General features: G+C 34.8%; 1 protein-coding gene across 1 annotated transcript in view; it reads left to right on the top strand.

Moving 5' to 3' along the window:
• Positions 1 to 27,022, top strand: part of ADGRB3 (adhesion G protein-coupled receptor B3) — a 796,551-nt gene that overhangs the window by 289,354 nt on the left and 480,175 nt on the right. The window contains exons 2-4 of the mRNA XM_075554045.1: positions 7,200 to 7,310; positions 13,541 to 13,702; positions 19,269 to 19,433. Coding sequence (XP_075410160.1) covers positions 7,200 to 7,310; positions 13,541 to 13,702; positions 19,269 to 19,433 — 438 coding nt within the window. The remainder of the gene's footprint in view (positions 1 to 7,199; positions 7,311 to 13,540; positions 13,703 to 19,268; positions 19,434 to 27,022) is intronic.

Below are 27,022 nucleotides of genomic sequence, written 5' to 3'. Positions count from 1 at the left end.
CACCAGGATGGCTTCTAGGGACTCACATTTCAGGATGCTAGCAGCCAGGAGGGTCACTATTTCCCTCTCTGCTGCCCCGGGAAAAGGTTCTCTTCTCTTCCCCTTCTGATCCTTGGAGAGCTCCATGCATCTTGAAAACCACCCTCTTAATTTCCTTGTTTAATCACTTTAATATTTCAAAAAACATTGATTCAATATACACCTACATTCACCCTGCTTCTTTAACATCCAAAAGACTACCCTTTCCCAAATAGGACCATAACAAGAGGCATAGGTGTTAAGATTGGCAGCACATAATATCTGGTGGACACAATTCAGACTAAAATAAAATTCAACAAATTTGCTGTTGACAGTTGAATTGTATTTAGTATGTATTTGCTTTTACGTTTATTTCTCTTACCATCAACCAGTAACAAATATTTTCTAAGACACCAGTGCTTTGCAAGAACAACCAAAACGAAACCCACTGCCAATGAGTTGATTCCAGCTCCTGGGGACTCAGAATAGGGGTTTTGAGGCTGTAAAGCTCTACTCGATCACATGCCATCATTTTTTCTCCCGAAGAACACTTACTGAGTTTGAACTGCTGACTCTTCACTTTTATACATATATCTCACATAAAGTTACTAAAAATCATTTAAATGAAATCATGACAATTAACTTCTTATATTGTAATGATATGTTTTCCTGATTCTTTAATATTTCTTAATATATATAGTATTTAATATTAATTTTTTCCAATTGTTTATTATAGAGCTTTTAGTTTTAAGTTTTTAAAAATTGAACTTCCTCCCACTGATTTCTTGCCAATTTGATTATTTAGAAAATTAGTTGATTTTAAGAATCCCAAGGCATACTTGTTTTCCATTAGTTTGCAATCTAGTAGGAGAGATGAAATAATCGAATGAGTAAAATGAAAATGTATTATTCATACAAAGTAAGACATTTTAATGTCCTTTAAATTTAACTAATAATTTATCATTATAGAATCCCAATTTTCTATAATATCATGGCTTCTCAAATTCTAACATGCAAGGGTCACTGAATATTCAATTACTTTTCTCAAGGAACGCTATATTTTCAGGACTCTGTATATTCAGAAGCTCTGTATTTTCAAAATCACTGCCATTGAGTTGATGCCAACTCCAAGGACCCTCCAGGAGCAGGTAGAATCGCCCCTGGGCGTGTCCAAGACTCTACCTGTGTAAGAGAGGGGAAGCTGTCCTTCCCCCGAAAAGCTGGTGGTCTCAAATTGCTGGCCTCGTGGATCATAGTACCTGACAAACACTTGTTTACTGAAAGAATGATAATTGTTTATTCCAACATCATTTTTAAATATATATAAAAACTACCACACAACCTCAAGAAATAAAAAGATATTAGAATGACTAATGATCTGGATTTCCTTTCGTGATCTAAATATTTCCCAACTAGAGACAGGAAAAAAAAATCTCATTCATTCAAAATTGCTATGCCAACTCTGTTTCCAGTAAATGTAAAAATAAATGAACAAATTCAATAACTTTTCATGTCTAACTATGAATCTAAAATGCATTAAATCTAATAATCACATTTCAGAAACTATCTGGTTGCTTCCTAACAAAATTTACTTTTGTACCCCTTTATAATCCAGGCAGAAGATGCCAGCATATCATATGTTTCATACTCTCTTGTGTTAGGTTATGTAAAATGAAGTGTCATGGCAGAATTTTTAAATATGCATTTCCTCTTTGAAGACAGATTAGTAAATTACTATAATTAAGGATATTCTTTGTGGACTCCTCAGGTGACACAAATATTTAAGGTATTCACTGACTAACCAGCTACTTGTGGTTCCAACCCCCTCACCATCTCCCGAGAAGAACTATTCATCTGCGTCCAAAAGGTCACATCCATAAAAACTCTGTGGAGAGTAGTTCTAGACTTACTATATGGGGTCACCATGCATTGGAATTCAAAGCAACTGCTTTTTAAAAATTTGGTTAATAAGCATGAAAGTGGGTCTGAAGTATAGTATAATTATTTTTTTTATGAAAGTAAATGTCTTTGGTATTTCAAAAGTTCAGATCATATTGAATTAGTGTTTTTACTTGGCATAGTTTTATTTCATCACACTGTTCTCCAAGGTATGACTATAGACATCTTGAAGTTTTCATTTGGTGTAGCAGTTCTTAGCCCGAAATACATTTGTTTAATCAAGAAGCATTGAATACCAGTGACGTTCAAAGCAGGCAGAGATTTTAAGATGCTTAAGGCCTACTTCCATTTCCTTAGAAATTTTAAATCTAGTATAATAGGAGAAATGATCAAATTAACCTAATAGTTGGAATCAAAATGTATTATTGATACAAAGCAGAATAGAAGTTCAGGAAGGCAGAGGCCACATTTGATTGGTTGGTAATAGACTTCATTGAGTGTGATTGGGGGCTTTCCTTACAGGGTAACTGTAAGAGCAACTTTTCAGGTGGAGGAAAAGTTGAGAAAAGTACATCTGCTGAGACATTTCCATGATAATAATTAGTTCAAAGACCACAAGAAGAATTTCTGGAGAAGCAATTATGGCCTGGACTTGGATCACTGTCACAGATAGGCAATGAAAAGTTAGTTAAGAGTGTGACCTTTGTAATTCCGTTGCAAGATCGTTTGTAGTATTAAGTGTTTACTAATCTAATATTCTGATTATCTATAGTTGACAAACATATGGTAAAATAATAAATGAATATGTGTAAGTCTTAACTCCACATGACTTCAATTCCTCCTCATTATAACTCTTGATTTCCACACAAAAACTTCATAATTGACAATTGACTATAAAAGTCAGGTTTCAGGTCTCTTTGTTTTTAATGATTTGCTTACAAATTCCAGGGTGGGGAAAGAAAAACATAAAACCATCTATGTATTTAAGGCAATTGCTTTTCAAGAAAATCTTTTTTTCAAGTATCTCCAATTACATCTGACTGCCTGAACTCTTAAACAAGAAACAAAATGAAAGGGTACCCAAGAAAATATACCAAAACATGGAAGTCAACTTCAATCATTGGGATTTTATACATGACCATGTTATTTACTCACCACTTCATTTATACCACCAACATGAACATATAGGAAATAACCTGTATTTTCATAACCCATGTATCATGTGTACATATACAATCTGATGCTGTACTTAATTTCATTTGATATCACTACTTGATTTTCATTGCTTCATCAAAACAGATCATCTTTTTATTTGGCTATGCTATTTTTATCATGTAACTAATGTAATATATGATCTTTGCCAAACTTCAAACTGTTTGAATATTAATCAGCCACCCATGAAGACCTTATATTATTCATGTGCTTAGAGCTATACTGTAACCCATATTTACCACAGGAAAAACGCAATAGCAAAGGTCTTAGTTTTTAATTTTTTTCTATGTTTGGGTAATGCAATTGGCCTATATTTTAATTAAAAATATAGAAGATAATTTCATCTTGAAAAAACATAAATATTTGAAAATATCTTATTACAAGGTATGGATAGAACCTCAGCATTTAATTTTAAATCTTAAAATTTCTAGCAACAATGATAAAAATTATATATTTTTTCTACCAAACATTTAACTAAGAAACACACTTGTTAAATAATGGTTTATGTGTTTTACTAATACATTTATATTGTGTTTTTCTTTAGGCCTAGTATTTTCTTCTAATACCACCATAGTGTTATTTTTCCATTGAAGGGAAAACATGAATTATTAGCATGCCTTCTGTCTTACACTGAATTAAGCTATAACAAGGCCTTGAATGTATATCCACTTAAATCTTTTTCTAATAAATATTTTGAAGATAATTTTCATTGAAACATTTGATTATTTAAGATATATGTAACGAAGTGAATAAATATTGAAGCCTTTTGTATCTTAGTCTGTACCATGATAAAGTATCCATACTAATTCTCCCATAACACTTATTATTGATGATAAGTAGAAGACTACAGTGGAGAATACTGAAATTTAATTTGCATCAAACAGTTTAGAGAGATATAAATCACATTTCAGCTAAATTTTCTTAGCCAACTAAAATTTTAAATGTGTTACTCAAATTCTATGTTATTTTTGAACATAAGTACATCATTTGCTTTAAACTTTAGAAAATCATTAAAATAAAAGATGGCACATCTAAATTTATTTAATAATGTCTACATGCACACTTAGACTACTATTTGCCAGATGCATAATTTACCATACAAGCGAACCTATTCCCTTAGAAGACAGATTGCAGACGAGTATGCCGTGATTACGTGGAATACTCTTCTTTTACTACATGATGTTTTATAGTAATAAATTATAGGCATTGACAAATGTGGGAGGGCATTTTATTTTCCAAAAATGCCTTAGTATTAAGAGTTCTCCAACTTATTTATGTAAACAAATACTCCAACTAAAATGCCCTAAATTATGCAATCCACACACACATCCTTTGATTTATATTATACTATTAATGAAGTATACTGTTAATTAAACTTAGTACTGAATTTATTTTGCTTTTCCAGATCCAGGAAAAAATAGTTATATGTAACATTTTAAAATACTGACTAATGCATAAGAATCTTGATAGACATTTTGTAAGCAAACCATTTTTAGTCATTAAGTAACATATGACTACGTGATTATTCCAAGCCCCGCAAACCAAACTCACTGCCATCAAGTCAATTTTGATTCATATTGTCATGATGAAAATAGGGCTTCGATAACATTTATGAGGGTAAAGTAAAATTATTGCTACAAAATCATTGAAAAATTATAGTCAACAATAGCATCAAAATATGCAGATATTGTTTTCAACATATCCTTCACATAGGTCTTCACGCTCCTAGAGACAGTATTTCCGTCCTCTGAGTCTTCCCTGATTGCACTGTTGGGTAAGCAGTGGGTGGCTAGCCTCAAGGTTAATGGTCAACCCATCAGCCTCTCCGTGGGAGAAAGATAAGGCTCTGCTCCTGGAAAGGTTAGCAGCCCAAGGAATGGTGTACAGGGTCCCTGTGAGTCAGAGTGGACTCAGTGGCAGTGACTTTTTGTTGTTGCTCGTGGTTTTTGTTTTAACCTTCCCGAGGATTCTTTTCAGTTTATACCACATCACAGAGAGCAGATTTTATACCTTTGAGGAGCTTACATAGTGTTTGTTTTCAATGATCTTTGAACTTGAAGAACAAAGTGAAGATTGAAGGGGCTAGATAGGGCTATAGGTTGGACAGGGTCAGGTTTCCCAATGAAATTTTCATAGGATTTCCCCTGATAACCTTGGAAAGGACTGATGTGCATTGTAATATTGAGGGGGTGGGGGAAATTCTTAGGTAAAATTGCCTGGTGTTTGCTCTCATCCGTGAACTTTTAATTTTCTTAAAATTTCTTCCTAAGAACTCCATTAATATTCTGTGTCAAGAAAGTCTATCAAGATTACCCCTTCAGAGACTCCCCAGAAGCAGTGGTCATAAACTTCTGAGCTGACCTCTCTGACTTGAATTGAACTGGCCCAGCATATCCCATTGGAAGTCACTGTTTGACTGGGTCAGATTTGAAGGCACCTTAATGAAATTAAGACAAGTGTATTGCTCAAAGAACTTGTCTGTAGCCTTTCCTTGACCTCAGAGGCGAATTGCAATGTGTTTTTACTAGAACAGTGCATATACAGATTGATAAACTAGAAGCAATACTTTTTGGCTCATCCTTGTATTGTTCATATATATTGGATTGGAAGAGTTTTGACCTCCTTGGAAATCAGTGAAAGATTTTGAAAGATAACATCAACTGATATTTTCTCAAAATTTCCATTTCTAGCCTTGGATATCTAAAGAAGCAGACAACAAACAAACCACATTTAGATTTCTTAAATTTCTCAGAGGATGTACTTTGGGTTAAATATCTAGAAGGTACATATGTCAAATCATTCTTTGTAAAGTGCCATACTTAATTTTACATGGGGATTTTCCAGAATCAGCAAAAACTCATGTTAGCTTTTTTTCCCCAGCGTCTAAAACACAACCATTAGGTAGGATTAGTGCATATATTGCTTAATTTTGAAATGTAAGTTATATAACCCAGAAGAATAATGTTTTGAAAATGATGAGAGATGGCTAAACAATAAGGTGGTTAAATTATTCATTCCAAAAGTATGTTAGACAAACCACATTCCACCAATAAATATATTTACACAGCCATCTCTATCATACACAACAAACCTTGTCTTAAGGACACAATCATTTTCTTTCTAAACAAGAACCACCACCGTATCTTGCTCTTCAGAATTTCCGTTTTCTTTTACCTCCGCTCCTATGAGGCTGACCAATTATTAGATGCATTAGGCTTTGATGTTTTTACATTGTTTGACAGTAAAAATGCAATCAAATTGCACCTTTGCAAAATTCTAGGAGTATGCATTTTAAAAATATGTTTTATGGAACCCATTCCTATATATTCCTAGCTGTGTGTATATATGTATACATATATATATTTGCCATATATCTTTATGCATGCATAAGGATATATTGCAATTATTTGGAATTGCACTCTCAAAGGATTAAGTAACAGAAACCCATGTCCCATGATGTACCTTTAAAAGTTAACCACTTGACTTTAAAAGAGAAAAAATATGCTTGACTTGTGGCTAGAAATGAGGTGAGGAATAATTTGAGGTTATGACATGAGAGAAATAGGGTTACTACCGTCAACGTTTTTCAGGAGCCTTTGATGATACCAAGGACAACCTCATTCATAAAGTACATGTTTAGCTCAGGAAAAGTTGGGGACCAGATTTCTCATTCCTGGTAAAATGTTGTGGTGTTGTTAGCATACAGCAAATAAGCTGCTAACTAGTCAGCATTCCATGTTTGTAAAACAATAGCACCGTGGTAATATATTTTTCTGAAAATTTATTTTATCAGGAAAGAGTACAATATTTCTATTAATTGAGCTGACCTAAAAAACAAATGTGTCATTTCATGCACTGTCAATATTGTTTCTTGGGAACTTGCTCATGTTTATAGGTTTCCTGATTTGAGTTTAAAGATATTCCACACAGATCAGCCTAGCAAGTTTTAGGAACTGTGAATTCAGTCAATAAACTCTAGGTGTGTGTAGGAGCATATTGCATGAGTCAGTGATGTAATTTGTGAGAAATGTCTACACACAAGCTTTCATATCCCTTTATTCTGTCTTTAGAATTTGGAATGATGGGAGATCATACAATTAAAAGTCAGCGACCTCGATCTGTTCATGAAAAAAGGGTCCCTCAGGAACAAGCTGATGCTGCTAAATTTATGGCACAAACTGGTAATACGTTAGTTACATATTTCTATCTATTGTTGTTAATTTTATGAAACCACTGCATGTTTTCATAATCTTTTGCTGCACATTTGTCAGTTTTTGGAGCTGATTTTTTTGAACCATTTTTATTTTGGTCACTAATTAAAGTCCATAAATACAGTAGTGGGAAATTCAAAAGTGCAAAAAAATATGGAGTGGGAATTATTTTGCTTTCAGGCAGGGACATTTAGGATTTACCTAATATTATTTCTGTTACTTAACTGCTTAAAACATTAAACTTTTAAAGACAATATAGAATATTTCATCTGTTAATGACATAGCACTTTCTAGAAATAGAATCTTAAATAGGTTCATGGATGATGACAACTAATTGAACAAAATTTAATATTTTGAATATTTTTCAAATTTCATACTTCATATATAAGTATCAGTTAATTGTTAAACTGTATAGAAATTAGTTCAAACGATTAAAAAATGTTAATGATCCTGGATTAAAAACCTAGCAAATAAAAGTTTGAAAAATCCTTATTTGTAAGATGTAGTATACTCCAAATAGTTAAATATCATCAAAAAGATGTTTTGATTTCTAAAAATTTTAAACTGTATGTGAATGTTTATTTATAATTTCTTCAGTATGTGTGTATATGTATATATAAACATCGTATAAATTCAGAATATATGCACATATTTAATCTGAATGTATTAAATTTATGCTCATTTAATTTGTTATAGAATTTGAATGGAGAAATACAATACATCTTTTGACCAATAATAATAAATTGACTAAAATATCATCTACCTACATTGCATGTGGCACATCTTTAAATGAAAAATATTTAAACTTTATCATGAACATTTTCAGCTGTCACCTTTATTTTGGGAAAATGCTATTTCATCTGTCTTTGAATGCTTTATAAATTGAAAACTGGCCAATTTGCTTACCATGAATCCAGAAAGTAAAAGTATATGATCAGAATGACTGAGGAAATTCCCTGGAAGAATGTGATACCTCCTTCAATCAGCTCAGATGTTCTCAGAATAAACCATTTACTCAGAATGCACCTCTGAATCTGCAGCTCTAAGAGGCCAAGGATCTTAATGACATAATGGCATTGTAATGGGTGATTCCCACTGCCATCCGGTCTATCCCACCTCATGGGGACCCCATAAGACAGAGTGGAACCACTCCCCAGAGTGTCTGAGGCTTTGACTCTTTGTGAAGGCTGCTGGTCTCAACAGTGCAGCTGCTGGTGGGTTGGAACTGTAACATGGCGCCTTAGCGCTCTGTGCCCCCAGTGTCTTAATCGGTGAGTAGTAAAGTGGGAAGTTTAGATGCAAGTTGAAGAAGGTTAGAGTTCTCAGAAAAGAAATGGTTTTTAAAATAAATTCTTCAACGAGGACACCTTTTTCTAAAGAGATGCTTGTTTCAGCCAACTTCAGAAGTGGAGAAAAGTTGTTTATCTAAATTGTTTTTGTTGTACCATCTAATTTAGAGAACAGAAAAGATCTACGTGTTTACTATTTGTTTGAAAAGTTCAAAAGTGCATTGTCAGGGTTAGGCAATTTTCCAGTGTTTCCAAATGTGCTTTTCTCCTTAACAGATAGCAAAAAGTGTCTATTGCTGATGATACAGAAGCACAGATTGACTACTTAACCTTCCTCAGGCACCTTCCCTTTCCAGCCTTTCCGCAGGAATAGAAGGTGCCCTCCCTTCCATTGTGGAAACAGAGAGCAGGCACTGGTTACTTGTGGTTCCTAAAGGCTAAGATTGGTGGGAGTGAAATGGAGACAAATAGTGTTAACTCTCCACAAGTAGTGTAAAATTGTATTATGCACAAATATTTCAAAATTTGGCCATGAATTTTTAGACAAATTCAGTTCTTGGATTTGTCTGTTAGTTACATATAACAAGAAGGATTTCAAACACAATATTCTGAACCCATTTTAAAAATTTAAATCACAAAGAACATTATCCTTTCATAAGGAGAAATTACTGTTTTCTCTTTTTATATTTTCAGTCATTATTTTGAATTAAATGTATATGGTAATATATGAGTTGGTAAAATAGACAAAGCACTTATTAAATAGAGTCACAATGAGTTTTAAAACAAGGTTCCCATGTTATTAACAATTATTAAGAAACTACAATGAACATCAAAATTACATTTCTGAAAATCTTGATTGGGTGCTTAAATTGAATATATATATATATTATCTTAAGCCAAAGATTATGTAACTAAACCCCACACCAAACATACTGCCATCATGTTCATTTCAAGTCATAGTGACCCTAGAACAAGTTAAGAGCCTAGGAATCTTTCCAGGAGAAGACAACCTCATTTTCCTCCCATGGAATGACTCATGTGTTTGAGCCCAACACATCCACAATGCTACCAGGAACCTTAGAGATAATATAAGCCAATAGAAATACAAGTGTTATCCTTATTTTCAAAGATAACCACTAAGCTACTTATAAAAGAGTAGGAAACTAAATAGCTACAATTTTAAGGATAATATGGACAGCAAATAAAGAAAGTTATTAAAGTAAAAGTTTTCTGCTTTACATTTTTCTGAAATTATACTTTCTATAGGTATTAAGACTGTTGGTTTGAGTAAATGCAGGTGCCCTACAGTGAAGCCTTACCAAAATTAAGTCTCAATTATAAACCTTTTCTTTGTATTATTCTCTCAAACCAAGAAATTAATCCTCCTTATCAATAAGCATAAACATTTGCTAACATTGGAGACAGTATTGTACAATAGTTAAAATTAAATAATAAAAGAAACTGTAAATTTTATATGACTAATGAGGAAAAACAAAGCCAAACTATTAGTAAATGAACATTTTTAAAGAAAGGAGGATAATATCAAATAAAGGGGCTTTATTTAATCAACATAAGTTGAGCCAAACTGTTCTGAATATAAATAGGCTTTGATCAACAATCTAGGCGAAAATGTGCCTTTAAGGTCATGAGAAATAAAATGAAGTGCTAGACATAGAAATATCTTAATTGAATTACTATTAAATGTGTAAGGCATCTTGATTTTCTTTCTTGAGGTTTTTTTCATCAGATGTAGTAAATGATTGTACAAGCATGTTTAAAAATCATTCTTTTGTTTTAGAGTCTACTCTGGGAATGTGTAGTGTGAAATCTAAAATGGAAAAATAAATTTAAAATTATGCTTCTAATTTCATAATTTAACATGCTAGCAAAATTCTATTAGTGATTTGCTTATAACTTCAAAAGCACTCTCACACGTTATCTGGCTTAACACAAAATCTGAGGTAGATGTATATTTCACAAAATCTGAGGTAGATGTATATTGAAGTGTTTCAGAGATAGACCAGGTGACATTCCCAAGGTCGCAGAGTTAGAATTCATTAGATTTTTTATCACGCTCAAGTCTTCTGACTTTAATTACATTGATTTTCCGTATTTCTTCTCTCCGTTTTTCTTGTTTCTTTTTTGGGTGCCAAAGTAAGAGCCTTAATAGTACCTTAGATACTGAAACCTTCTACATGGTCTTTAATATGACTTTCCAGTTACAAGTTAAGGCCCCAGACTAGTCTGTGTTATCACCCAAGAGACATATATTTAAAATAGAATCTTTCATTTTTAATATAATTAAATTATTTTAAATATCTTCCTTATGAAATAGCTTAGCTGTTTCTAGAAATGACCCGAGGTGATCATGTAGAATAGATGTCACACGGTTTTTAGGAAGAAAATGGTCACATAAAGGTATGTGATTAGTGGAAATGTCCATCAACGTGTAGTATCTGAGCTCTAATAAAATCGCTGCATTTTAGATGCAAAATCTTATTCCAAATGTGAAAGCCAGTGTGCATTTTATTTATTTTTGATTTTGATCTGTGAGATGGGTCATCAATTTGAGGGTGTAGGGAGTATTCCGAAGGCCGTTTTGGACCTTCCACAATCAGCCTCTCATGACCCAGGCACAGTGTTTAGCCAGTTCAAAGTCATCACAGTGCATGGATGAATATATAGCTCATTCATCGTCTGGAAGCAACAGGCACATGGCAGTCAGGACACAGGACATTCATGCATTTGGAAGCAAGCCAATTTAAGAATGTGTGTACAAAGATGTATTTAAAAGTAATTCTTGATCCTGATTTGTTCCTTGATTTAATTAATTTTTCCCTGGCACGAGCAAAATAAAGACTGCTTTGTGGCCAAGCATAACTGCTTTTATTCATAACCTTTAACATCTTAATATAATGCTCACATCATTCCTTTTGTCTTAATAATATATGACCCTAATGCCTTCACTTAGTTTAATTTAATCACAAAGGTTGAAATATTATAAGAAAACAAATGCATAAGACTTTCACTAACTTTAACTTAAAATTTTCACTGCTAAATGTTGATAGGCATGTATATATGTGTGAATATTTTTTTCAAATAATTGATTTTGTAGAGTACTGATTTCAATCTTCAGGGACTAGTCTTTATATATAAAAGGACCAATAATGGTACATTAACTTTTGGTACTTTAAATATTATTCAGTAGTAATCCAAGAGAATTTTCAAGGAATTATAGTTATAAATGTATATGGGCAAAATAGACTGAAATGAACAAAGATGTGCATTACTTCCAAGACAAACTCTGATCACTACATAGAAAAACAGCCCTATTTAATTTAATAAGTTATTCCGATTCCCATTTTCTGATACTTAATGGGATACAAATACTTTGAATGCTTAAATATGCATTTCCGCAATGTACCACTGAAAGTGTAGATACTTCACAACAGTGCTACTAAAAACATTGTCAGGTGTCCAGTGCTTGTTATAGACCCTTAAAGAAATAGGAAGAATTTTTGTGAGACTGTAAAATCAGCATGTTCGTCCAACACATATTTTATTTCAGTTGCCTTTTTTAAACAGGATTTTATCAATGATATAATTGTGTGCTGAATTACATTTTGGTGCAAATTCCTTCGGTCCTGGAGCACCAATAACAACCAGTTTGTGGACCAGCTGTCTTAAGACGCTTGCATGGCATTTACTAACCAATCTCCCCCGCACCAAGATATGGTAGATGGATGATCAGATTCTTCCCTTTGAGTCCATTCCAAAGGCAAGTTTTTAATCACGTAAAAAGCTAGAGTTAAATTATTCCTTGACCTATAAGATCAGGGATAGAAATTCTCAGAAACATTATACTTATAAGTGTTTCAACTACTAACTGTTAACTTAAATAATCACTGCAAGTAATGGCAAGGTTTGAAGCCAATTTTAAAAATCTATCCTGAGCCTAAGATTAGAACAGACTATGAGGACCCTGGGGTCTTCTTAAAGAGCCCCAGTGGCATAGTGGGCTACACGTGGAGCTGCACACCACAAGGTCAGCGGTTGGAACCCACCGATCGTACTGGGGAAAGATGAGGCTGCCTGCTCCCGTGAAGATGTCGAGTCTCAGAAACTCAACAGGGCCATTCTACCTGCCCTACAGGGTCACTGTTAAGCCACTGTGAGTTGGGATCTACTCTATGGCAGTTGGTTGGCGTATGGGCTTGTGTTTTGGCTATGGCCTTAACACCTGACTCTAAATTTCCTTGGACACGACTTTAGGTAATAGAAATTAGTCTTAGTGTTAATGTGACTCTTGTTTTGAAGAAAATATCAGACATTCACTGGCCTTTTAGGTTCCTATTTAGTTGAAAATGTGGGAATCGCACTTGGCTTAAATCATAAATGGGTGTTGGTATCCAACTGAATGATATTTAGATATGCAGAGACTCTCAGAGGTCCACTTCCTCCAGCACTAAACGGGCTCCAATAAGCTATCAAAACAAAAATTGAGAAAGAATGCATCAATATATTTCTGATCACAAAAGATATAGAGTATGCTGACCAAGACATTTTGCTTCCTCTCCCATCATAGTGCAAAACCTTAGATTGGCTTGAAGAGAATCACTTCAAAAAACCATTATTGTTGAAAAACGCTGACTAGTTCTTCAGAGCATCCATAGCACAGTGGAATTTGGGAAGAGCAGCTTTGCTAACAAGGTTACAGCAAACTCAGCATTGCATCAGCATTTTGCACATCCTGTCTTTAAATTTCTTTTCCTCTGAAGTGTTATCTTTTGATGTACTGTCACATTTTTACATTAGAATTTTTCTTGCATGTCATAATGTCAGATTGATATAATGCTTTCCCTGTGAATATTCAAGACAGTATTTCACGTTTATTTGTTGTCTCACACGCAGGTGAATCTGGTGTGGAAGAGTGGTCCCAGTGGAGCTCATGCTCAGTTACTTGTGGTCAAGGGTCGCAGGTGCGAACCAGAACTTGTGTATCACCTTACGGGACACACTGCAGCGGCCCATTAAGAGAATCAAGGGTTTGCAATAACACTGCCCTCTGTCCAGGTAGTGTTAGCAGCAACTACAACTGTGGATGTTATTGAATTTTGTCGTGCTATGCATTTGGAACGATTTGTTATTTCCATATGAACTGGGTTTGGGCATTTTAATTAGAATGGCTAAGTATGGTACTTATTCAACTGTGAGCATTTCTTATGTAAGCAATCATTTCTGCTCTCAGAGCGGTCAGGGCATTGAATAAATCACTCCTCTGCCTCTTCTCCCCAAATATCAGCGTCAAGCTTCTGTATCTGCTTCGAATAGTGTTTAGTTTTGTAATAGATTTTCCTCATTTTCAATGGAACAATGTCCAGTTTTATCATTTCGAAATCATGTGCAACTTGCTAGCATACTGAAATGAGCTTTAGGTTGCTAGTTTAAGGCCATAGTTCAATTAGTCATTAAGGAATGCTACTATGAGTTAAAATATCTTTAATGTTTGTTGGAGAAAAACACAAATACTTATCCACCTTGGGTGAGATTTTTCCACGTTACATCAAAATTTTCTTTTTCAATCAATACCTACTCGGACAGTTAAGGATTTTCTACATTTCAGACCAGTGATTGTCCTGTAAACCTAAGTATTCAAAGAAACCTGGCCTTTCTTTCAAGAAGTCTATAGCACATGATGTTGTGGCTCTCCAGATTTATTCAAATCTTTGGTGGATGGATGACAACTCCCAGCCCATTGCAGTTGGCACTGAGTGTGCATTGCCACTCTTCCCCTGGGCCCCCTGAGGGGTGTGCACAATGCAGAAGGCTTGCATTGCAGTAGCCCTTCAGCTGCCAAATTGTGTTTTAAGGCTTCCTGGTGAGTTTTCCTTCCAGAAATGACTGGGTCTGTGGCTGCCAAAGGGGAAAGTAGAGCATGGGGGGCCTAGGGGAAGGGAGTGGATAATTCTAACTCTCCAGCAGAACAGGGCAAGATAAATTCATTAAAAGGCATTCTGGATGAAAGACAAGGTAAAGGGAGTAATGGGGAGAAGGTGGAGGAGGAATAGGACAATGAGATTGGAAATCCCTTTATACCAGAATTGTGTGAGAACAAAACCATAGGTGAAGGTAGAATTAAAAGCTAAATGGAGCAGAAAGCTAACATCTATGAGAAAGAAAAGACAGCCGGCAAAGAGCAATGCATGCCACTGAAGACAAAGAAAATCAGTGAGGAGCCATGGCAATGAGACTAGGGGAGAAAGAACATGAAGTGAAAAGAGCCCATGGAAGGGAGCAGACAGTGCAGGGTTCAGGGAGCAGAGAGATTCTGGTTAGGGTAGGCAGTCATCAAATGAGAGGAGGCAAGGAACTGGGACTATTTTAAATGAACTCTTCCGAAAACAAAGGTTTGTAGATTTTCAGATGAGTTGGCTAGGATGGTTATCTGGCTGAGTAATTAGACACTCTTTAAAAGAATTTCCAGTGGGCACTCTAATGTCCTGTGCTTTCCCCTTGGTAATTAAAGTGTCAATAGATAATGATGCTGAACAACATTTATATTGCAAGTACTGATGTGTATTTTCAGTATATCTTTCAACATATCCAACCAAACAATAATGGGTCTCTCAAATGTGCTAGTATTCTTCACAATTGTCCATTCAGAGGTTACTCTGCAGACATGGGTTATGTACGTTCATGGGGTTGACAAGTGGAGACCTCGATCTTCTGCCAGAGATGGCTTCTTAAACCCTCACTGGACATGGAGGGCACCAGTCGCAGGACCCTGGCTCCACGGGGTGTTGCCAGACTCTCCTCTACTCCTTGTGCCTCATGTCCTGAAGCTGAGTCATAATCTATAATTCCATTCTTTCTCAATTTCTTACACTTCCTGTACTTGTACACACTGAGGAAGTACATAATAATTACTAGTTTCCTTTCACATTAATATATACAAATAGTTTTGATCCTTTTAAATTTAGTTAAGTAGTACTGATTGAGTATTAAAGGGTATCTTTTAATCCGTTTAGTTCATTTGCTGAATTTAAGGGAAGGAAAAATAGCTTTATGGATTTATTTTTAACCTTGCAAACATGGTGACTTAACTAAAAGATGGAACAAATATGCCATTATGGGAAATTTAAATTGTTTTCAGACGATAATTGTATTATTTGTGAGATATTTTATGTTCACTCTTTTGCCTAGCTATTTGCATTCTAATTAATGCACTCTTTCTTATCTAAATATGTCCTGGGAGCAGTGCATAATGGACGTAAACAAACCAATAATACTTTAAACAGTATAAACATCTCTGTAAATAATACTTTAAAAATCAGAAAAGAATATTAGCTTAGTGACCAAAACCAATTTGTCACACAATGGATACTCAAATGTAATTATCATTTAATTGATGAAAAGTACTCAAGAAAAGAATGAATGCAATCTGGAAGTCACTTTCCACAAAGCACGTGGAATGATAGATTTATTAGAATCATAGCGCGTATTTATTTGAACATAAAAGGCTAAGCAATCGTCTTAGAACTTAGTTGCCTTCCTCTTTACTCTTCAAATGATTAAAAAATGATTGTTTTGTAAAAATAAATTGCTTAGTTATATGTTACTTCCAATATTAGCACTAGGAAAATCCAGTCTTCTTCAAAACTGATGCTTTGACATGATACTCTCTTGAGTAGCTTTTATCGCTTGGAGGAGAAAATGATGGGTCTGCACCAAAAGTAAACTGAGGAAAGGAGAGAGCTACCTTAAACTGTATATTTATCGGCCTGGTTTGTGATTGGCAGTTTAGCAGTCTACTCTCAGTCGTTCCACCTTAGCACTATGCTCATTTTGTCCTAGTTAAGTGTTACTGGGGGCTCTCCTGGGCATTGCTAAACATCAGCAGCGTCCTTGGCCTCTACCCTCTAGATTCCAGAGGCACATCTTCATCTGGAGCACCTCATTCCAAAGTTCGACAGCCAGAACTCTTTCCTGACTTTTCCAAGTGCCCCTCAGGAGCCAGAGTATCCCACATGAAGAAACACTAGTCTACCTTAAACATATTTCAGTCCTTAGGAAAAACTAATGTGGGCTAAGGACTGATTTAGAATCCTTTTTTGAAAATGTCAGCTCTTACATTATTCATTTATTTAAACAATATTTTACATAAAATGTTATATTGTGTGCAGCCCAATAAAATTAAATAATAATGTTTAGATATTATTTTCAAAATCTGGTAGTGCTTCTTTTTGTTATTATGTATTCTTCACTTCATCTCTAAACATCACAAAGTAAAGATTTGCTAATATAGCTAGTGTCTAAACCCAAACAGATAACTAATGAAATCTATTCATTTAATTTACCTTTCTTAGAGTTGAGTTTTTGAATGGACTGATTAATTTACAGATTTTCATATTTTTCTGCTAGATAGAATAACTAACAAATTTCCATTTAAATGGAAATATCTCATCTTTAGAATAAATCTAATGTACAGCATATATAAATATAAGGTATGTGTTAATTTCCTATTAATGCAATTGTGTCTAAAGTAATCATTTTTAGTCCTTTTCAAATGCAGTTATTTTATACATGATTCATGAAATTTCACCATTTAAAACAAAAAGAGGCTCTGGAACAAGTAATAAGTAATAGAAGCATTAAGTAGCTTAAAATTTAAAAGTATTAAGTAGCTTATTATTTTTTTAGAGAATTCTTTCAAATTTTTGAAGCTGTCACATTAACCTTTTTTGAGAATAATAGAAAAAATGTTGCCAATTTAGAAACATTTGTCCTGGTATTATGTAATGTTTGCATACAATGCCATGAACCAGCAATATGAATTCTATGTGACATTATTAACATTTCATTCCAGAAATGGGTGAGCAGATTTTTACATAGAGTAATCTTGGTAAGTGTAAAAACTGCATAAATTGATAAAAATGGATATCTCACTTAAAATGCATTTATTCAAGTTACTTTTTAAACATCTGTTTACAGTAGAGTATAAATGAGGGAACTCCAAAACGTTCATGGCATACTACTGTTGTCTGTCAGTTCCATGGGGTCCGCAACCTTGCTGAAGTCCTTTGTAGCTTAACTCCTGTTGATTCTTATGACAATCAGTGCAAACTGTCTTAAAGGACCTGATTGTTTAAATACCCTTGCAAAAGTAAGCATCTCACGTTATCTCATTCGATTGTTCTCTTCTAGATACTAATTAAATATGTTTTACCAACACATGTCACATAATATTTAAAATTTTTATTGAACATTAGTAATTTAGGCCATTTTTCACTATTTAAGCATATTTTCACATGTCATTTCAGTAACATAAAAGAGAATGGGGTAGCTCACAACTATATTTTTATAGTAACAACTAGGTCATAAAATACATAAAACTTATTTTCTAGATGTACTGTATATATAGGCTTAACTCCTCTGACTGTACTACCAATGAGATGGAGAGTATGAAGGTCTTATTTTTTGTCATTGCCTATAAATGCCTCCATGTCCACCTTAGTAAAGGCAATATATTCAGTATCTGAACTCTTAAACTTCTGGTAAGACCACAGGTTCAGCATTAAGATAGAAGCTTTTGAACCCTAAGCCAAAGCACAATTTGTCAGGATTCTCTCTCTCTCTTAATAATATTTATTTACTGTTCTCAATATTAAGAATTGAGATGAGTAGTTAGGTAGTAGTTAGGTAAAAATACAGGCAAGGGATCTAAACTTTTAACCCTGATAAACTTTTGAAGAAGGTATTACTAATTATGCATGGTATTTATCATCTTGATATAGAAGAATGTAAACTGTGCTGGTATTTCAGATGAAGTTTGAATTCATGGTCATGACATATCTGAAGTAGCATAAACCCACAGCTTTGCTAGACTTAATCTTACATGGGATATTAATTTTCATTAGAAAATGTTATTTATTGGGCAAATTTCCAGTTCCTTCAAGCTATTGGGACAGGAATGGTATCATCTGGTATCATGACCATTAAGAGATCTTCATATTTGCCACTCTTGAAAAGAGATAAAAGAGGAGGATGTTATATTAACAGATACAGTATCTAAAATTTCCCTCTTAGTTATAGAGATCTTGAATGTAGACACCTAAAATTTTTTAATAGCACAAGCATATTTGTTTTTTGTCAAATGTAAGGTTAATAAGCTTTTAAAATATGTATTATTCATTGTTAAATTTTGTTCCTTTTTATTTTCTGAAATCATAAAATTCATTGAGCCTGAACATTTACAAGTAATAAATTAAATAAATAGACCCTTCTCTACTTAAATGGGAGTTTACTTGCAGATAATTTTCTTCACTCAAAAATATTCATGACTATTTTGCCATCTGGGAAGAGAGTATATTTCTATTGAAGAAAAGAAAATTTTAAACTTTATTATGTGCAAAATTATGTTCAAATGTGAAGAACATGTGTTTTTCCTATTTTAGTGAATTTTCTAATTAAAATTTACATTTTATGGAGAATGTTAATACAGTTTTTCTTTTAAAAATATCCCTATAATTGTCTGTTTGCTGAGAATTTTCCTCTTAACGATGAAGAATTTTAAAAAGAAAAAATACTATTTACTTTATCTCTCTGCTTTTGTTGTTGAAGCTTGTTTGCTTTATTACAGTCCACGGAGTTTGGGAGGAATGGTCACCATGGAGTTTATGTTCATTTACTTGTGGTCGAGGCCAACGAACGAGAACAAGGTCATGCACACCTCCTCAGTATGGGGGCAGGCCGTGTGAAGGGCCGGAAACACATCATAAGCCTTGTAATATTGCCCTATGCCCAGGTGAGCGTATTCCGAATCTGGTGAACTGTGCGTCTATGTACTTCATTTGTGGTCTTTGTTATTAAGGATGCTCATTCAGTCACCCTGAAAAGCAGTGTTCTTTGGTTGGAGAAACTGTGCCAAGATGCTGGGTTCGTTCGAAGATTTTATTATATGAAGTGATGAAATATGTCCTTGGCTGAGTACCATTTAATTCACACTTTTTGGTTTTATGAAGATTTCACCCACATTTAGTTTTCCCTTCTAAGAAGATTTCAGTTAGTCCCACAGAACTTGAGATTGATTATTGCCTTCATAGTCCAACTAGAGAGTTAATTTTAGAGGCTGCCTTTCCCATGTTATTCTTTCACACACATTTTAAAATAGAGAATGTGAATGTATGAAAATGACCAAATATATGCTAGGATGTTAGTTAGACTTTCTAGGTCCGCTTCAGGATGTATGCACTGTTTAGATCCGAAAGACTATGTAATATTCATATGCTTTTACAGATTATGCTTTCTCTTTATAGATTATATTTTATCTTAATATTTTCTTTTTCTTAAAATATTCCAAATCTTTATGTTGAAAATTGACTTCAGCCTTTATGTTAGAAATCAGCATTCTTAATAGCATACTTTTATTTATTCATATATTTAAACATAAAACAAATTCCTACAAAATGAATAAGAGTGATTGATCCCAGCTTCAAGGGGCTCACAATTTATGGAAGATCATACACATACATAAATGATAGCAGCTCCAGAACTGGTAAAGCACACCTGGGAGTAAGATTAATTGTTTAGAGTAATTGATTCAGATTTACACAGAGTGAAATGTGCTCATAGAGTTTCCTTTGCTGTAATCTTACTGGAAGGAGATCGTCAGGCCATGTCTTCAACAGTGCTGCTACCTAGTTGAGAACTATTCAAGTTTCTAGCACAAACAGTTCTTTGATCTATCCAGAAATCTAGAAGAAGGATATGAAAACTACTTGCCTTTCTTGGAACTGTATGTGACAAAATAGACCTGCCCCACAGGATTTCAGAATTACACACTTTACAGAAGCAGTTGACCACGTCTTCTCCCGTGGGTGAGAGGGTGGGTTTGAACTGCAGACCTCGTCAGTAGCTGTTCTAGTTCTTGAGATCAACCTTATTTTCTCTTTATAAAATAGATAGACACAAAGGCACAGACATACATATGAAAGCCTTTCCTTTCCCCCAAACATTTGCCAAAACTTATTCAATGTTTAGAATCCTTTAAAAATTTTTTTTTGAACTGTGACATTTACAAAGTATCATGTATAGTTTACTCTCATTTGTCCAAGGGAGTGAGAAAACAAAATAGTCTGAGGAGATAAAGAAATAATAGGTAACTATAGAATTTTTCTTCTAGTTTTTAAAAAATTATGTTCATTTACTCCTAAAGTACAAAGTTATAATATTATCAATCAGTTCAAATATTACAAACAAGGTATCTCATAATCTGTTTTATCAACTTTACTAGGAGCAAAAGACCAGCCTATAAATTGATAGGATTTGTTAGACTTAAAATATGAAACCTGGTTTTAATATACCAAGTTAATATACCACTGCATATTTTATGTGAATAATACACGCATTGTAAGAATGTTTGCAAACCACACAACTCTCTTGTGCATTAGTTTCCTATGTGTGTTCTGCACATTTTTTGTGTTTGTGTTTTGTCTACTTGGATAATAATGATCAAAGAATGTGTGTTTTCAAGTTAGTTGTTTTTAATGAGCTTACACTGTTGCTGGAAATCACTCTAAGACCATTGAGATTGGATGGCTTCAGTGTTGGTCCTTCATTTTCTGGTTTGTTTATATTATTTATAATATAAATAAGCATCATGAATCCATCCTTGATTATTTAATAACTTTTTATGTATCATTTCCTAATCCTGGTGTATCTATTTTTAAATTTAGTTGTATCAAAAATATGCAGAATTCTTACTGCATTCTACCTTGATTAATTTATTATCTAAATGGAAATTCTAACAGCTATAATTTTTATAAATTGTTTTTATAATCTGCTTGAAATGTTGGTATTATGCTTTTAAAATATAAAAGATTGATATGGTTCAAACATTTAGAATTCTCTTTATAACTAATTATTAGATAACTAAACTTGGGCACATTCACTGAATACATAAGTATCAATTAGCTGTTAAGGCATTAATGATAAAAATATGTAGTCCCTGATATAAAAAAATGTAAAATCTATTCAGAAAATTCATACATAAGTGTGTTAAATTTGAATGCCGTTTTGAAAATACAGATATGGTAGCCTCCGTGAAATTTGCTGATTTGAGGACTTTGTGATTTAGTAATGCTTCTTCTAAACATTCTACCCGAGATATACCTAAAATGTCATGGGATGGGGAGCATGTCGGGTTACATGGGCTGGAGTTATGAGGGTTTTCTTGGGTAGCAGATTGTTAAGGGCTAACAGGAGAGGATAGGAACATTCAAAATCATAAATCGGGTATCTGATAACTCAACATCTTTGCAGGGCTTACCTATGTGAGTTGTGAGGTGTGTAGTGTGAGCTAATAGCAGAACACCATTCAGGCTACCTCTCAGTTTGAGGTTAGAGCAGCCCATTGCACGAGCAACAGATAAGGCTAGAACAAAAGGAAAGCGTCAATACAGATTTTTTTCATTGAAGGTACCAGTAATTTTTTTTGTACCTTGGTCAGAAAACAAGGATTGATGTCAAAGAGGGGAGGTGGACAGGAAACCAAGAGAAAGAAAATAAATTAACTATGATTCATTCATTTAATGGATCATAAAGCACAATCATTGCTACTCTTCTCTATACAAATTCAGTGCCATGTTATGGAAAGGTCTTTTGGGTGTGTATATTATATCTAATCAAATTCAAAATTTTGACATTCCAGCTTTAAAAACTCAAACATTCTATTCTTTGAATTGTAAAGTCACCAACTAATCAAGGTCATAGAGTTATTAATTGATTTACCAATATTAGTTGATATATTATTTAATGGCAAGAAACTTCTCTTCCAGTTCCTCTCTATTTTTCCATGCATCTATTTTACCTGGTAACATCTACTACATTAAAATTGGATGGATTTCTATGATATAGAAATATACAAATTTCTAAAATTCATCCAGATTTTCCATATAACCTCTTTTCTGTATTTTTTAAATATATCATTGAGATACAGTAGAAATTTTGGACTTTTGCAATATATCACATATTTAAATCTGTACTCATGTTTAGGTTCCATGTCAATTCTCTGGCCTTTAGTTTTCTCATGTGTTAAATAAAGACAATAATAACACTCATCTCAAGGTTGTATGACAACCACTCGACATGTTGTGAATCAGATAACTCAGTCAACAATAAACATGGCTTCTTGGTTGTCATAATGTGGTGGCTTGTCTGTTGCTGTGATTCTAAAATTATGCTACAGATATTTCAAAATACTAACAAGGTTATTCATGGCAAGCAGGTTTCAGCAGAGCTTCCAGAAGAACAGAAAAGGAAGGAGGAACAAGTGATCCACTTCTAAGAGATTAACCACTGAAAGCCTGATGAAGAGCGGCAGAATTTTGTCTGTTAAAGGGACAAAAGGAGAGACTCTTGGGTTGGAAGGCAGTCAAAATACAAGGAGAGAACAGCTGTCTCCTCAAAGAGTTGACCAAGCAAATGGACCAAAATGGTTTAGATTTTCACTTGATGATGGGGCACTTCTCAAGAGAAGGAATATTGACAAACTTCGATTCATAATCAGAATGTGAAATCTACAAACGATGTGTGTTAGGTCGGCTTGACTAGAGTAATAAATCCAGACCACTCATAGAAGAAAATTTATATCAAGAGGTGATTGTGCATCAATAAAGCATCCCAGGCTAGTCCAACTCAAGTCCATAGGTCTGATACTAGTTGATAAGTCAGATCCTAGTCCATAAGTTCAATACTAGTGCATAAGTCCCTCTTCAGACTCATGCAACCATATGCAATGATGTAGAATGCAGGAAGGCCACAGGCCAGTTGGTGCAGAGATGTTTAGATCCAATGTCTGTGCCTGCATCACAGGCCTTGAGCGGGTCTCAGTGTGGTTCCTCAACAGGAAGGTGAGAGAGAAAGGGAGAGAGAGGGAGAGAGGGAGAGAGAGAGAGAGAGAGAGAGAGAGAGAGAGAGAGAGAGAGAGAGAGAGAGAGAGAGAGAGAGAGAGACTGGCCTTCAGAGAGCTTTTTATCTAGGTTGCACCTCTATAGGAGATCATCAAGCTGAGCCCTGATTGATAGGCAAAACTCCACCCATATCTTCTTATAGGTGCCATTGTTGGCACACAAAAAAAAACCAACTGTCACAGTATGAATGTAGGAAAATTAGAAGTCATCAAAAATGAAAAGGAATGTGCAATGATCTAAATCATAGGTATTATGAGTTGAAATGGATTTGTATTAGCCATTTTAAATCAGATAATCATATGGTTTACTATCCTGAGAATGACAAATTCAAGAGAAATGAAATCACATTCATCATCAAAAAACAAAAATAAAACAAAAAAACATTTCAAGATGTATTTTGAAAGGCTATACTATCTATGATAGGCGATAAGAACTATATGCCTACAAGGAATACCAGTTAGCATGACTATTATTCACATATGTGCACCAACCACTGAAGCCAATGATTTAGAAATTGAAGAATTCTTCCATTTCTTCAATTTGAAAGAGATAATATATGCAAGTAGCATTAATGATTATTGGTGATTGGGACAGAAACTTGGAAACAAGGAAAGATCAGTAGTTGGAAAACATGTGTTTTGTGTTACAAACAATGCTGCCGATCACATAATGAAATTTTACCAGACCAATGACTTTTTCATTGCACATACCATTTTCAACAGCACAAATTTTAATTATGCACAAGGGTCTGAAAAATGGAACATACAGGAATCAATAAGACTAAATTCATGGGAAGAAATAATCAAAAAGCATGAATTCATCAGCCAGAAACCAACAATGGAACAGACCATCAATGCTCATAGACAAGTTCAGGTTGAAACTGAAGAAAACTAAACCAAGTTATGAGAGTCAAAATATGATCTTGAATATATATGGTAAGTGATCACATCCAACTTCAAATTAAAGTTGAAGAAAAAAGTTTAAAGTTATGATACCCAAAATATGATCTTGATTATATTTCACCTGATTGTAGTGATATCTTAAGAACAAATTTGACACATTGAACACCAGTCACCTAAGAGAAGACAAGCTGTGGGATGACATCCAGAGTATCATACTTGAAAAAACAAAAGGTCATTTAATTCACAGAAAAGAAAGGAAAGGCCAAAGTGGATATCAGAAGAAACTCTGAGACTTGCTCCTGAATATAGAATAGCTAAAGGAATTGGAAGAAATGATGACATAGAAGAGATGAACTTAAAGGTTATATTTAAGTTAAAGAATTTAAAGGGTAGCTCAAGAAAAAATAATGCATCACAATTGTGCAAAGAGCAGGAGTTAGCCAGGAATCAAGAGCACAATCAACATTTCTCAGCTGAAAGAACTGAAAAGAAAAATCAAACTTTGAGTAGCAATAGTGAAGGATTCAAAGGGCCAAATATTGAAAAATACAGGAAGTATCAAAAGTATGGAAGGAATATTCACATTCACTGTACCAAAAATAATTGGCCAATGATTACTCATTTTAAGAGATAGCATATGATTAAAACTCAGTGTGTGGTAAAGTGAAATGACTGGATATGGCTCTTCTATTCTTGTTCTTTGTCACTGGGTAAGAACATGCAAATGAGGTCTAACGGGCTCTAACTCCGGGTTGGTCAGCTTGAAACTTCTCTGGGTGTAGGAGAGCCCTCTTGGGAGCAAGAAAGAAGAATCTTGTGACCATAAAAAAGAAGAGCGACAACCTGAGTACATGTGAGATCCCTGTCTGAATGACAGAGGCAGCAGAGCCACTGGAGATCTCAGCACCAAGACCGGGCGGTAGAGCAGAAGGGCAACACCAGACCTGGCTTGAGCCAGAGTGGCAGATTCCTGGCCCATGGAACAGGGCAGAAGCCACATGATCATGTGACTGAGGACCAGAGAAAAATATGGCAGCTGTCTCAGAAGAGGCCCTGCTGTGGGCCAACGACTGTATCCTTAGTTTTCTGATTGTGACTTGTGTTAACCTGTTAATTTCCCTAATAAACCCCCATCATGGTGAGAATAAGCTGTGATTTCTGTGTAGCCATGGCAAGGGATTATCAAACTCAGCAGAAAATCAGCTTGGGTTTCTTGGGAGGAATGGGGCAAAGAAGGATTGAGGGTAGAGGCATGATTGCCCCCACCTTGTAACAACCGTCCTTGGGAAAATGTGGATTTAATTCTTCTTCTCATTTGTGAATCGGAAGGACTGAAACTTGGCCTTCCACATCATTTCTGAATGATGGTTTTGAAGCATTTCTTGCTGCATTGATAGCATTGGTGAAATGCAAGGCTCTAGACGTTGATGGAATACAACTAGAAATGTTTGGAGAAATGAATGCAGTGCTGGAATAACTCACTGGACTATGCTGTGAAACTGAGGAAGATGGGATGCATTTGAATTAAGGTGTTGGCGAACAAGGTTGACAGTACTATAGACAAGCAAACCTGTCTTGGAGAAAGAACATCCAACATAATTCTTGCATGGAAGGATGCTGCAATTTTCTTATGTGTACTTTGGACATATTACGAGGTAGTACCAATCCTGGGAAAGGACATCTCCTTGATAAAATACAAGGTCAACAAAAAGGGGAAGCCCCTCAATGAGATGGGTTGACACAGTGGCTGCAACAGTCGCTCCAAAATAACTATTGTGAGGATGGCACAAGACTGAGCAGTGTGGCCTTTTGCTGTATACAGACATGGTTACTAGGAATCTGAACTGACTGGATGGGCCCGAAAGTAACAACAACACGTAGCCATTATTGTTACCTTTACCATCCCACTGCCCTCACATCAAATCCTACTAGGTTCGTTCTTTGTGCGGGGTCACTTATAATTTTCTATCTTGTGTTTGCAATGAAACGTGGAGTATTTCAGTAGAAGAGAGTTTTTGTTCTTTTTAGCAGTGAGGTATTTGGCCATATGCTTAATGAATTTGGATAGAGTTTCAGGAAATTGGGGTTTAGTTTATTGAATGCTGTCAGAGAGAGGAACAAGTAATTCTAAGATTGAATGTCTTACGGAGGAAGGAAGAGCAGAGCAGAGTGAAGCTAAAATGCAATTGATGAGGAAGAAGCTGCTGCCGGGTGGGGTGGAACTGCCCAGTACATGTTCTTGCTACAGAGCAGACTGCCCAGTCTTCTCTCCCAATTATTGACTGGCATGTGCCCACTCATGACAGCAGTGCCCTTAACCATGATGCCAGCGGGATCCCTAAGAAGGAAATAGCTTTTCATATTAACTGGGAGAGAAAGGGACTTTTGGGATTTTGTGGATTTCACGGTGACCTTGTTCTTTTTCTGTGCTAAGATAAAAATATGAAATGGCCTTTCTTATGTTCTTTTGATGACCTTATTGAATGTCTGATGTTGACGTTCTCTGAGATGGTTTCTGTCCA

This window comes from Tenrec ecaudatus, chromosome 7 (assembly GCF_050624435.1).
Source record: "Tenrec ecaudatus isolate mTenEca1 chromosome 7, mTenEca1.hap1, whole genome shotgun sequence".
In the NCBI taxonomy this organism is placed as follows: Eukaryota; Metazoa; Chordata; class Mammalia; order Afrosoricida; family Tenrecidae; genus Tenrec; species Tenrec ecaudatus.
Note: the sequence above shows the minus strand (reverse complement) of the source record. Positions and strands in the feature narration are given on the sequence as shown.